This window comes from Callithrix jacchus, chromosome 12, assembly GCF_049354715.1.
Source record: "Callithrix jacchus isolate 240 chromosome 12, calJac240_pri, whole genome shotgun sequence".
NCBI lineage: Eukaryota > Metazoa > Chordata > Mammalia > Primates > Cebidae > Callithrix > Callithrix jacchus.
Genome location: NC_133513.1, coordinates 93,915,322 through 93,927,881, shown reverse-complemented (window position 1 = coordinate 93,927,881; position 12,560 = coordinate 93,915,322). Strand labels below are relative to the sequence as shown.

Here is a 12,560-nt window from a genome sequence, read left to right as displayed (position 1 = left end):
CAGGATCTTCTTCCCTCCCAGGTCTCCCTGGGGAGGTAGAGGCATGGGATAAGGGACCAGGGTCAGAGATCCAGCCTCCATACCCATGCCCCGACGTCAGCCCTCTCCACCTTGCAGACGCGAGCCACACGGGCCACACGGTGGCTGCTGCGGCTCTGAGGGAAGCTGCCAGAGCCCTCCTCGGTGGCACGCTCCGTGAAGAAGTAATAAACCTTGTCATCGTCACCCACTGCACTGGCCTTGCTCTCCCGCACGAGGACAGAGAACACAAACTCAGCATCTGTGGGTCAGGCATTTGAGAGGCTTTTGAGACAGGCTGAGGACCCCTTTCCCCCACTGTGTCCCACATGAGGATGGAGAACACGAAATCAGCATCTGTGGGTCAGGCATTTGAGAGGCTTTTGAGACAGGCTGAGGACCCCTTTCCCCCACTGTGTCCCACATGAGGATGGAGAACACGAAATCAGCATCTGTGGGTCAGGCATTTGAGAGGCTTTTGAGACAGGCTGAGGACCCCTTTCCCCCACTGTGTCCCACATGAGGATGGAGAACACGAAATCAGCATCTGTGGGTCAGGCATTTGAGAGGCTTTTGAGACAGGCTGAGGACCCCTTTCTCCCACTGTGTCCCACACGATGATGGAGAACACGAAATCAGCATCTGTGGGTCAGGCATTTGAAAGGCTTTTTGTTTGTTTTTGACTCAGAGTCACGCACTGTCAACCAGGCTGTAGTGCAGTGGCATGATCTGGGCTCACTGCAACGCTGCCTCCTGGGTTCAAGCAATTCTGCCTCAGCCTGCTGAATAGCTGGGACTACAGATGTGTACCCCCATGCCCAGCCTTTTTTTTTTTTTTTTTTTTGTATTTTTAGTAGAAACAGGGTTTCACCATGTTGGTCAGGATGGTCTCGATCTCCTGACCTCGTGATTCGCCCACCTCGGCCTACCAGAGTGCTGAGATTACAGGCATGAGTCACCATGCGTGGCCTTGAGAGGCTTTTAGACAGGCTGGGGACCCCTTTCCCTCACTCCAAGGCCGACCCTACCCTTGACAACACACAAGAATGGAATGGATAGTTTCACCTTGGCATTCAGGGTTGGATAGGCAGCTGCCCAAGGAAGTAAACATGAAGAAATAGTCTCCTACCCCCCTGCCACTCTGTGCCTCAGCCCCCTAACCATTGAGCCAGTGCATTGGTGTCTCCTTGGTTCTCAGGGAGTGTGGGTGTTGGCTCCGGCGGATGTCGGGAATGCTCCAGAATTCGTACCTAGTGGCTGTGTAGAGGCCTCCATCTGGGGTGGGGACATTCCAGGAGAGACGTGTCATATACAACGGGACACATGACATATATATGGTGGCAAGTTCTAAAGATGAGATCCACATCCTAAAAACCCCATGCTTGTGCCAGGGAAGAGGGCCTGCTCACCAATGATGAGGCCTGTGAAGCCGCGGGCTGGGTCATAAGGACACTTCTCCTTCCCCTCCTCAAAGCTAGTTGGCAAGGTGAAGGCCTCAGCATCCTAGGGAACAAGGGACCAGCAGTAAGTGGTTCAGAAGACAGGCAAGGACAGTGACTCAAAGTCACATCGGTCTGGGGTCAGGGATCAGCAATCAGGGCTAGGGGCAGTTTGTATGGCAGATATACCAGGCAGCGATAACTTAGACATCCCCTGAGAACAACCTTATGGCCTAAAAACAATGTGTGTCTGGAGTTCCAATCCAGAGATTCATTCCTTGTCTCTGAAGAACATCTGAGCCCCCATTCCATTCTGGGACACATGCTGTACAGGGGATCAAGGCCTTTTGTTTTGGGTTAAATGAAGTCTGCCAGGTGGAGGTAATGAGGGGGAGGATGCTAAGTTAAAATGCTTTATAAACTACAAGCTTTTTATAAAGGGGAGTGGTGCTCCAGTGCAGCCTGCTGCCACTGGACTGCCCTGTATGTAAGTTCCCTTAATAAACCATACATCTCGGCTGTGGCTCATGCCTGTAATCCCAGCACTTTGGGAGGCTGTGGTGGGTGGATTATCCGAGGTCAGGAGTTTGAAAGCAGCCTGTCCAACATAGCAAAACCCTGTCTCTACTAAAAATATAAAAATTACCTGGTCATGGTGGCGTGTGCCTATAATCCCGGCTACTCAGGAGGCTGAGTCAGGAGAATTGCTTGAACCCAGGGAGTGGAGGTTGCACTCCAGCCTGGGTGACAGCAAGACTCCATCTCAAAACAAAAAACAATACATCTCTTTTGCCGGTTCTGAGTCTCTTCTGTGGCATCTCAAACATGATGCCATCCCTATTGAAGTCAGCAGGGATCTGGCACAGCACAGTTATACTCACAATGGCTGCACAGAGGGGCTGGAAGGTGTGAGTCCCACATGCATAGAGGTGGGTGCAACTGAGCCTCTGCAGGAACCGCACATGGTTAAATTAGCACTCTTGTCTGTGGGATGAGGTGGGGGAGGGCTGTGAGGCGGGGCGGGTTGGGGTGGAGGTGGAACCGGGGCGGAGGCCTGGAAGGCAGGGCAGACTGGGTGGAGTGCGGGGAAGGTCGCTGCTCTCTTAGCGCCCCCTACTCTAACACAATAGAGACAGTTTGAGGCGAGGCTCACACACAGCCGTCCGTCATCGGGCGACCCCCACACCCACCCCGCCTCTAGTATCTACGGCCCTGATAATCGCCCCCTGGTGGTGGCCTCTCCACCCCGTGCACCTTTCCACATGCTTATAGACGCGCACCATCCCCTGTAACCCTAGGACCCCTCCGACTTGTCTACTGCTGGGGACATGCAAACCTGTCCTGACATTGGGGGTTGGCGGACTCTCTCGGAGGGCCTTCTGGCCTGTCCTCTATCCTGGACCTCACTCCCTGCGTTCTTGCCACCCGCTTCTGCTCTCGGCCTAGAGCATGGAAGGAGGGCTGCCTTAGGTGGAGACTGGGCGTTGGGGGAAGCTCTGAACACAAGGCAGAGGCTCGATTCCCAGCTTCAGGGGCTGTTCAGCTTGAGGTGTGTGTGGGGGAAATGGGGTCAGGCCTGAAGGGGTTGAAGTAACAGCTTGACCTGAAAGGCACACAGAAAATGCTTTTTCTGGATAAATGAGCCACAAGCATTTATAGACGTTCACTCACCGAATCTTAACCCTAACCCAGGCTCACCTCAGGGACTGGGTCATTCAAACACCTGCCTTCCTCCAGCTCATCCTGGGCACCATTCTGTTTTTTTTTTTTTTTTGAGACGGAATTTTGCTCTTGTTACCCAGGCTGGAGTGCAATGGCGTGATGTCGGCTCACTGCAACCACTGCCTTCTGGGTTCAAGCACTTCTCCTGCCTCAGCCTCCCGAGTAGCTGGAATTACAGGCGTGCGCCACCATCCCCAGCTAATTTTTGTATTTTTAGTAGAGACGGGGTTGCACCATGTTGACCAGGATGGTCTCGATCTCTTGACCTCGTGATCCACCCATCTCTGCCTCCCAAAGTGCTGGGATTATAGCCTTGAGCCACTGCATCCGGCCCGGGCACCATTCTTATTCAGAACTTACAGTGCACCCTTCTAAGCAATCGAATACTCCGTCCTTCCCAGATTCAATCACCTTACCCAGCAGCCATCTAGGAAACCCCTCACGATCAAATCCCCAACTCCTTTGACTTGACTAGGATGGTCCTTCTTTCTGTGCGAACTTGAGTCCTGCCTCCTTTCATAGGTCACAGCCTATTTGAAATTAGCTCCCATAGTTCAAACAAAACCTGCGTTCAGGCCCTGAGCCAGCGTGGTCCTTCCTCTTCCATCCATGACAGTATTAATGTGGACCCAAGAGATGGACCAAAATTATAAAGGCCACAGGAACGTATGTGACTGACTCTGGCACGTGCCTAGGAGTCAGAACAGGATCCAAGTGGCTCATTTAACAAAAGGAACCTTGCGAAAGACACTTCATCCTTCTTTCTGGATTCCCCAAAGCTCACAGTTTGGCACTGAATCATATACAATCCCGTAGTTTGGATGGCTGTGACTGCAGACTGCTAGACAGCAGGGCCCACATCACAGTTCCACCTCCCCCAACACTCTGCAAATAGGATGTGTGTGGCAGGGAGAGGGAAGGTAGCTGGGGAGAAACACAATAAAAAGTGCATAAACACTTTTACAAAGAATATCCTGCTTCATTTTTTTATTTGTACCCTTATCCCATCCTGAGGAATTAATAGCCCCATTTTACGGATGAGGAAACAGGCTGTAAGACATTATGTAACTTGCCTTGAAATTCATTCTTGTGTTTACAGAGAGGACAATCAAGACGGGAAAAGTCTGGGAAGGAGGAAGCAGGTTAAGCCTGAAGGGGAAACACCACCGGCAAAGACAGTAATGTGTAAGCTTATGCACAGGCTTGTGTTGGGCACTAGGGAAGGGGCATGGAAGAGGGTAGTGAGTTTGATTTGATGAAGTGGGAGGGTTCCAAGTGGGAAATAAAAGGGAAAAGTGAGCTAGTAGTTTGAAAAAGACCACAGAAGAAAATCCTGAAAGAGTTGATGGACTGACTAAGGAAGTCTGAGCTGGGAAGACCAGTAAAGGCAGGGCTAAGAAAGAGGAATCAGGAGTTCCTACCAGAAAGTGGGTTGGTGGTAACAGCAGAGGCAGGGCAGGAAGACTGCTAGCCCCTCAGTGCCAGACAGGGGAAGCAGTTAAACTGGAGGGGCCCAGGTGATCCACCCGACCTGGCATGCCTGTTTTCTGAGGGCTGTTTTCTACAGAGAAAATGGGGATGAAAACGGCTCTTTGATCTGTATGTGGGTGGAAGATGGATGGCATTACCCAGACTTCAGGGGGCACTGAGGGAAGGAGGCCTGGCATCCACAGAACTCCCACAGCAGGATCCACTCACAACCATTCTGTCTATCCCTTAGCTCTGATGCAGGAGGCTGGGTTGAAACTTATCTTCTTTATAAGACCCAGATGCCGCACAACTCAAAACCCAAGGTAATGGCCCTTTTGTGGCCAACCCAGAAGCTCCGCTAGGCCCTCATGTCAGAGCTGGGGCTCTCTGAGAGAATGCCTGCTTCTCCCAACAATGAGATGCAACTGGGTCAGCAGCTGCCCATGCTGCCTGTGGGGGTGCCTTACGCAGGAAGGCCTGACCAGAGAGGTTTAATGGGCCTGCATTTTGTCCTGCTTTCCCTTTGTTCTTTCTAGGCATTCCAGGGAGACAGGAATGTGGAACCCACATCTTCCCAGGTAGGACACATCTGGTATTGTGCCTCTGGAAGACATGGCTGGGCTGCTGTTCAATAGTACAGGCTCTGGATGAGGCCTAGAACAGCCAACGGCTGGGAATGATTACTGTGGGATTAGGGAGGCCTGGCTCCAGCCAGTCTGGGAGAGACCCCCAAGAAGGGAGGCCCTAGAGGAGCTCTCCCAACCCACAGGTTCTTCCTCACAGACAGCAGCTTTCCAGCAGCCTTGCTCCCCATGTTTCAGGAGACATTTGTGGCCACAGTTCTCACTCCAGAGACCACAGACCCCTCCACCAGTCCCAGAAGCCCCTTCTTAGGTTGAAAGGAAGACCTTCACAAGGCAGCCCTGCTTCCAAAGGGAGCAAGAAACCTTCCCCCAAACCTTACAAAAGGATTCTCCCCAGCCCTCTCAGAACATCTTGCATTCTCACGACTCTTTCAGGCAAATCCAAAGGGAAACTGGGACTTCTGGATATCAGAGGACGAGAGATGAGAAGGTGTCATCATTTAGGCATATTTCTGACAGTGCCTCTGGATCACTTATTTTACAGTCTCCTCCAGGGCTTGCTAGATATGAGGATTACTGTATCCCTCCTCAAATTTCCAGAATGACAAATGTATGTGGTGGAGGATGGGAGAATGGGGCCCAGGTTCTACATTTTTCACAGATCTCCAGGAGTTCTGGCACACATGAACGTAAAAGAATCAAGGAGAGGGTACGGGAGATGGAGGGGGGTAGAGAGAATATGTTGAGTCTAAGTCCACTAGGGAGGTGAGTGGCTCACATCACAGAGGAATGGCCAGTCAGGGAGGGCCCGGGCATGTGGCCCAGGAATGAGCACCTGTGCAGGAGTCACTCAAGATCCTCAGGGAAGTTAGGCATGAGGACAGACCATCTTGCTTTCCCTAGGCCAAGAAGAGATGGAAAGGGGAGGTGGGGTGTGAAGGCCCCTTAATGTCCCTGCTTCCTCGGAAGCCCACCGCTCAAAGGCTGCAAGCAGTGGGAGGGAACCCATTTATTCCCAGTCCTGAGAGGGAAATTCAGCTACGGACTGGGGAGACACCTGGTGGATGAATAAGAAAAAGCACAGAAACAGAGGCAATGAAAAAATATTTTAGTAAAACTGGAAAAGGCTCTACAAAACGTCCTAACTCCAGGTGTCTGAGGCAGCACACAATGGCATCAGTATGTAGGTGGCAGGCACTGTGGGCTGACAGCTTCCTTCTACGGCTCTATGGCCAAGCAACCCAGCGGGTGGCAGCTCCCCCCCACCACCCCATGAAGCCCTGATATTGCAGGCTAAGCACCTAGAATCCGATTCTAGTCATTGCTACCTCGTGCCAGGCTCTACAAAGTGGGGAGCAGAGGGGCTTGGGACCCACCATATTACCCTTAGGCTCTTAAAGCCTGGGCTGGGGTTTTTGCATGAAGTCGCCTATGCCTCCCAGGTTCAGGGGGCCTGACCTCACTGCCTGGGTTCTGACCTGCTCATTCCTACCTCAGCGCTTGCTATTTCCTTTCCCTCTCCTGGATCCCCTTCTCTGGATGTTCATGTGGCTCTCTCCTTCTAGTTGTTTAGGCCCCAGCTCACATGCCCTCAGCTCAGAGACACCTTTTCAGACCACTTATCCACAATACCCTGCCAGCATGCTATCGAATTTCTATTTTCTTTTCCTTTTTTTTTTTTTTTCTGGAGACAGAGTCTTGCTCTGCTGCCCAGGCTGGAGTGCAGTGGCGTGATCTCAGCTCACCACAACCTCCGCCTCCTGGGCTCAAGTGATTCTCCCGCCTCAGCCTCCTGAGTAGCTGGGATTACAGGTGCGCGAAACCAGACCCAACTAATTTTTGTATCTTTAGTAGAGATGGGGTTTCACCATGTTGATCAAGCTGGTCTCGAAATCCTGACCTCGCGATCTGCCCGCCCAAAGTGCTGGGATTACAGGTGCGAGCCACTGCACCCAGCCCGCATTTCTATTTTCTTTACAACATTTTTCATGAACTAAAACTAGGTTTTCTGCTTATTTGCTCGTTGCTTGCTTGTCTCTTCCACTAGAATGCATGGGAGCAGAGACCTTATCTCTCTTTTCAGTGCTGTATATACAGGACCTTGAACAAAGCCCGGCACACAGTGGTTTCTAAGTAGTCTGCTACGTTGAATTTTCTCACTTCGGAAGTCTGCCCTAGGTTAGGCCCCTCAGACACACAGCTCATGATCACAGGATACAGAAGCCCTGTGTTTTACGCCCCAGCCTGCCTGTCCTATCAGACTTATTTCAGTGACTAGCTCTGCACCGCCCTCACTTTGAAGGCTTGGAGGTATCAGGCTGGTCAAGAATGGGGGCCTTGCCTGAGCAACTCTCAGATTTCTGTGGTGTAGCCCCCTTTTTGCCAGAAGAGGGCTTTTTGGCCACTGGTCCAGCTTCATCCTTGATCTTCTTGAGCCGAGTCTTGTTCTTTGGTGGAGTGGAGAAGGTGAGGGAGCTCTTGTTGAACTCAAGTGGGAAGATACCTACATCCCCATCAAAGCGGTTCTTGGACACCTGCAGATACCGTTTCCCTGGCCCCGTGACCAGCTTCCTGTCCTGCAGGATCAGAACGTTGTCTGCTTCCTGGCTTGCCTGGGGAACAGAGGGCAGAAAGAGGAAAGTGGGAGTAAGAAGACATGAACAAAGCAGAAAGGAAGGCTGACAGGGCAGGGAGGAGTGATAAGAATGGGAAGAGGGAAAAGTACTTCCCCTCATCACAAAGCTCTTTGAACTACTGACCATGATACTGGGGCCAATAAAAATCTTTCAGTTCCCTGACAAGCTTGCTGCTCACACACTGCCCATGCTGTTCCCTCTCCTGCTCCACAGTGGGCCACCCCATTCGACCTCAGCTTCTTCTCATTTACGTCTCAGTCTAAATGTCACATCTCACGAAGGAGACGATTCTCCTTTTTTTTTTAGAAGACAGGGTTTTGCTCTGCTGCCCAGGCTGGAGTGGAGTGCACTGGCGTTGAGCACAGCTCACTGTAGCCTCAACCTCCCAGGCTCAAGCAGTCCTCCCACCTCAGCCTCCTGAGTAGCTGGGACTATAGGTGCATGCTACCATGCCCAGCTAATTTTCAAAAGTTTTTGTAGAGACGAGGTGTCACTACATTGCCCAGGTTGGTCTCAAACTCCTGGGCCCCAGCGATCCTCCTGCTTCGGCCTCCCAAAGTGTTGGGATTACAGGCATGAGCCAGAGTACCCTGCCATTTCCCCCTTCTGCATTACTCTTTTTCCCAGCTCCATGTTTGCTACATCATGGCACATGATTTGTGCTCCTTGCCCTGAATTCCCTGTGTCCAGCCCAGGCCTGGTATGTAACGCATTCAGTGTATCACTAGAAGCTCCAGGATTGTGCTAGGCCTCATGCCCAAAAGGCCCTCCCATTTACCTGACTGTCTAATACCCACTGTCTACCAAACCTCAAACCAACCTTTGTTGTCACCCCCTCTGGGAAGTCTCCCAGATGTTCCAGGCTGACTCGGACATCTTTTCTCTTTGCTCTCCAAATACTTGTGCTGCCCTGTCATGGCTCTTATCACACTGAGCTGCAGTCTCTGTCTCACTGTTTCCCACATGAGAGGATGTGAGCTTTTGGAGGGCAAGGAGAGCAAAGAACCAGCTACTATCAGCCTTTGTATTCCCAGCACACACATTCCTCATGTCATGGCCCCAGAGGCACTGCCTCCTGCCTGCTCCAGACGGACAGTCAGGATGATTAAGGCCGAATGAGGGCTGTCCCTGGTCACACCTGCCCACGCTACTTTCCAAAGCTTGAGCTCCTCTAAAGGCCACTCACTTTGGCTGAGCCAAAAATGGATGCTGTCTGCAGTTCCTTGTCATCATCCTCTTTCCGGGGGTGAATGACCAGCGTCACATGACAGTTATTGTCTGTCGCAAACTTCCGAAAGACCCCAACAATGTAGTCTTGAGCTGCAATCCTGCCCCCATCCCAGCAACACAAAGAGCTTATTAGACAGAGAAGGGCAAGAGCGTACCCAGACTCTCGATTCATTCACAACTCCCCACAAACTACCACAACCCGCTCTACCTCCCTCTACCCAAGGACTCACTCAGATCCCTGTCCATACATCCTGCTGCCACACCCCACACCTCCATATGATGCACATGGGGGTGGTACGTGCCTGCACACATTTCAGAAAATAAGAGAGCACACCGTGTGTGCCTAGAGGCCAGCTGCCTGAGAAGGGTGTGTTGTATGTCCAAGCGGGCTCAAGCTAGACAAGAGAGGATGTCACCTGTCTGTGGACAGCTGCTCGTGACCCATCATGAACTGCAGGTTGTCGATGACCACGTGACAAATGTCGTAGACGTAGACCGCATGTTGCATTGTATCTACCACAGTCCTGAGAAGAGGAGAGGCAAGAAGGTAGACAAGCTGTCTCTAGACCACCCCAAGCAGAAGAATGGGCATCCTGAAAACTCTCCTGGCTGCCTCTTCTGCCCTTCTATTGTTATGATGATTTGAGATAGGGTCTTGCTCTCTAGCCCAGGCTGGAGTGCAGCGATGCAATCACGGCTCACTGCAGCCCCAGCCTTCTGGGCTCAAGCAGTCCTCCTACTTCAGTCTCCCGAGTAGCTGGGACCACAGGTGTGTGCCACCACCATGCCCAGCCTAATTAAAAAAAAGAAATTTATGGGGGGGGTGGCGGGTCTCCCTACATTGCCCAGGTTGGTCTCAAATTCCTGGGCTCAAGTGATCCATTCACCTCAGCCTCCCAAAGTGCTGGGATTACAGGCATGAGCCACATGTGCCCAGGCCTGCCCTATCATTCGTTGAAAAACTCCAAACCTAAGGAGCTGAAGGAATTCCTGCTGGAGCTGGAAAAGAAACCAGAGGTTCCTGAGTGCTGGAATCTGTCTGGGAAAGCGAGGTGCCTGAAACCTGGGAGCCTCACCTGATGCCCTGCTGCCCATGGAAAGTCATGAAATAGAGGGGCAGGTCCTCAAAGCGGTCGGCCCAGTGATCATATTTGTCCAGTTGATCTTCCAGCCGCCTCTCTGCAAACTGTGTCAGCATGACCCGGGCTAGTCTCACATTGCTGATCTCGAAGCTACCCCACAGTGTGTTCACCCCCTGGGAACACAAATCCAGGGCATACTCACTGATGAATGTTGTCTTTCCACTGCCTGTTGGCCCTGCATCGGGGTGGAACAGAGCTGGGTGAGGAGGAAGTCCTACCGGTGAAACCAAGACACAGCTCAGAGCTTTAACACTGGAGGGAAGCGGCAAACTTTCTGTTCAACATTGTCAGTGGCCCAAACCCACATGCTTTTGTCTCCTGATCCTCTGCCCCTTTACCCTAAGTAGTGATTTCTCAAAGGGTTACCTGTGAAGACCGTCAGCTCGCCCTTTCGATGTCCCTTCAAGATACGATTGAGGTCTGGGAAGCGGCTCCAAGGGAGGCCAGCTGCTTGCTCCACATTTGACAGTTCTCCTAGCACCTCCTCCCGAAGCTGCCGGAAAGACACAATAGACTTGTGCCAGGCAGGCAGGGCGGTGCGAAGAATACGAGAAAGATTTAAGCCTCTGTTCAGGGCCTCCAGGGGACGAGGCTGCTGATCACCTGGCCGCACCAAGGAGCATCGTTTGGGGTTCAGTTTTCGTGCAAACAACTTGGCCGCTTCCCAGGACCGAAGGTCATCCCCTAACCAGAATACAATCCGCCGGAACTGTTCCAGGTAAGGGAGTAAGGCGGGGGGTAAGCAGCTTGTTCCTTGGGGTAGAGTAAGGGTAGGCAGCCCCGTGGACTGGTTCAAGGCCAGGCTGTCAAGCTCACGACTCGTCAGAACCACCTCAGCATCTCGACGACTAATCAGTGGTAATCCAAACAGATTGTGGTAGGCACTGGGCTGGGGAATGGTGGTTTCCTCGTAGCTCACTCCATCCCCCTGGCATTTAGCCTGTAGTAGCTTCAGGCCTCGTAATCCTGAGCCCCCAGGGGAGAACCAAGGGAAGACAAGACTGCGGGCAGGTCGCAGATATCGCACACTGAAACGCTTGAGTGTGTCATCTGTAATGTTGGTAAGGCCAAACATTGTGTAAGCCAGCTGAACCTCCTCCGGATCAGGCAGCTCCGAGAGAGGTACTGCTCGGTTCCAGATCCTCCGGACCTCCTCACTGTCCTCAACTTCTGGAGCCTTACTAAGCAGAAGCCCCTCACTGGCTCCATCCCCTCCCCCCTCCACGCTAGCCTGGAAGTCTTCCCAGCTCCCCTCTGCTAGGCTGGTCATGCAGAGAAAGCGGCCTGTGGTCTTGTCAATGTAGAGGCTGAAAGAAGTGGTAACAGCAGTCTGGTCTTTGAGCTGCGAAGACTCTACAAAGGGGCTCGGTGTCCGCAGGCAACTGTGGCCATTCTGGAAGGGGATCCCACGCCCCCGCAAATACTGGCGGATTTCGGTTACAGTTACAGGCAACACTGGTATCTCCAACGCTGGGAGAGCCTTCTTCCTGTACCGTCTGCGAGGAGGCCCTGGGGCCAAGCCTCGGGGAAGGCCCCTCCGACCCATCCACTCCCCACGCTGGGGTAGGAAGATACGGAGGGGGTTCCCACCTCGGAGGAGGACCCACATTCCTAGCCAAATGTGGGAATGCACTACTTAAAATGCCTTAGGGGCCTGGTTAGCGTGCCTTCAATAGACCAGACTCTAAGTATACCCCACGCAGCACTCTGAGGAGCTCACTCTAGGCGCCTTCTTTCTCTCCATGAATTTCTCCTCTTCAGACCCTCTACGTTGCTACTTCACACATATGCCCAGCTACATGACCCTTTCACGTCCATGTCCTTCTACAATGGCTCCCTCACCTCTATGATCCGTTCCAGTTTCTCTCCACCCCCTCAGCTCTCTGACCCTCTATACAGTTCCTCACTGATACGCTTTCTCTGCATCATCTCCTCACCTCTACTACCCCTCCACAGCATCTCCTCGTCGTCCTCATCTCTGTAGCCATCGGCATCCTTTTTGTAGTCCCTTTGCCCTAGGCGCCAACTAGAGACCCTCTTCCGCTGCTCCTTCCCCTCACTGGGACGTCAACGCGGCGAGAGCGCCCTACACGACTCCTGCCAAGTCCCGAGCCCAAAGGAATACCCGTCTCTCTCGTTCTCCGTGTCTTCACTCTGCCCTACTACTCTGAGCTCCTCCGTGGCGACCCCCGGCCCCGGGTGACCACTCTCGTCTCTTCCACTTCGCCAGCAGCGTGAGTCTCCGGCACACGCTACTCGCCTTGACCTCGGAAGCACAACTCCGTGACGTGAGTCGTCGTCCCGGCACCGGAAGTCTCG

At 52.7% G+C, this 12,560-nt stretch overlaps 2 protein-coding genes, 1 long non-coding RNA gene and 1 other non-coding gene across 10 annotated transcripts in view; 1 reads left to right on the top strand and 3 right to left on the bottom strand.

The window, feature by feature from the left end:
- SEMA4G (semaphorin 4G) overlaps positions 1-12,560 on the bottom strand; it is a 45,105-nt gene that overhangs the window by 13,670 nt on the left and 18,875 nt on the right. The window lies entirely within an intron of this gene.
- On the bottom strand, positions 110-1,294 carry LOC100406840 (uncharacterized). The gene is made up of 2 exons (XR_013525087.1): positions 1,180-1,294; positions 110-280 (listed from the first exon to the last, which is right to left on the bottom strand). It is a non-coding gene; the product is annotated as an uncharacterized LOC100406840 (transcript).
- LOC144578729 (uncharacterized) lies at positions 4,277-8,031 on the top strand. The gene is made up of 2 exons (XR_013525086.1): positions 4,277-4,364; positions 5,186-8,031. It is a non-coding gene; the product is annotated as an uncharacterized LOC144578729 (long non-coding RNA).
- Positions 6,892-12,510, bottom strand: TWNK (twinkle mtDNA helicase). Of its 7 annotated transcripts, none has more exons than XM_078346285.1 (6): positions 12,179-12,510; positions 10,608-11,291; positions 10,176-10,455; positions 9,516-9,623; positions 9,056-9,197; positions 6,892-7,845 (listed from the first exon to the last, which is right to left on the bottom strand). In XM_078346285.1, the coding sequence occupies exons 1-6, from the start codon at positions 12,198-12,200 to the stop codon at positions 7,525-7,527; spliced, it is 1,557 nt and encodes a 518-aa protein (XP_078202411.1). In that variant the 5' UTR covers positions 12,201-12,510; the 3' UTR covers positions 6,892-7,524. The 7 variants fall into 7 exon arrangements, with proteins under 7 accessions (XP_078202411.1, XP_078202412.1, XP_078202415.1 ...); XM_078346286.1 differs by having other exon boundaries at positions 10,176-10,416; XM_078346289.1 differs by having other exon boundaries at positions 10,176-10,354.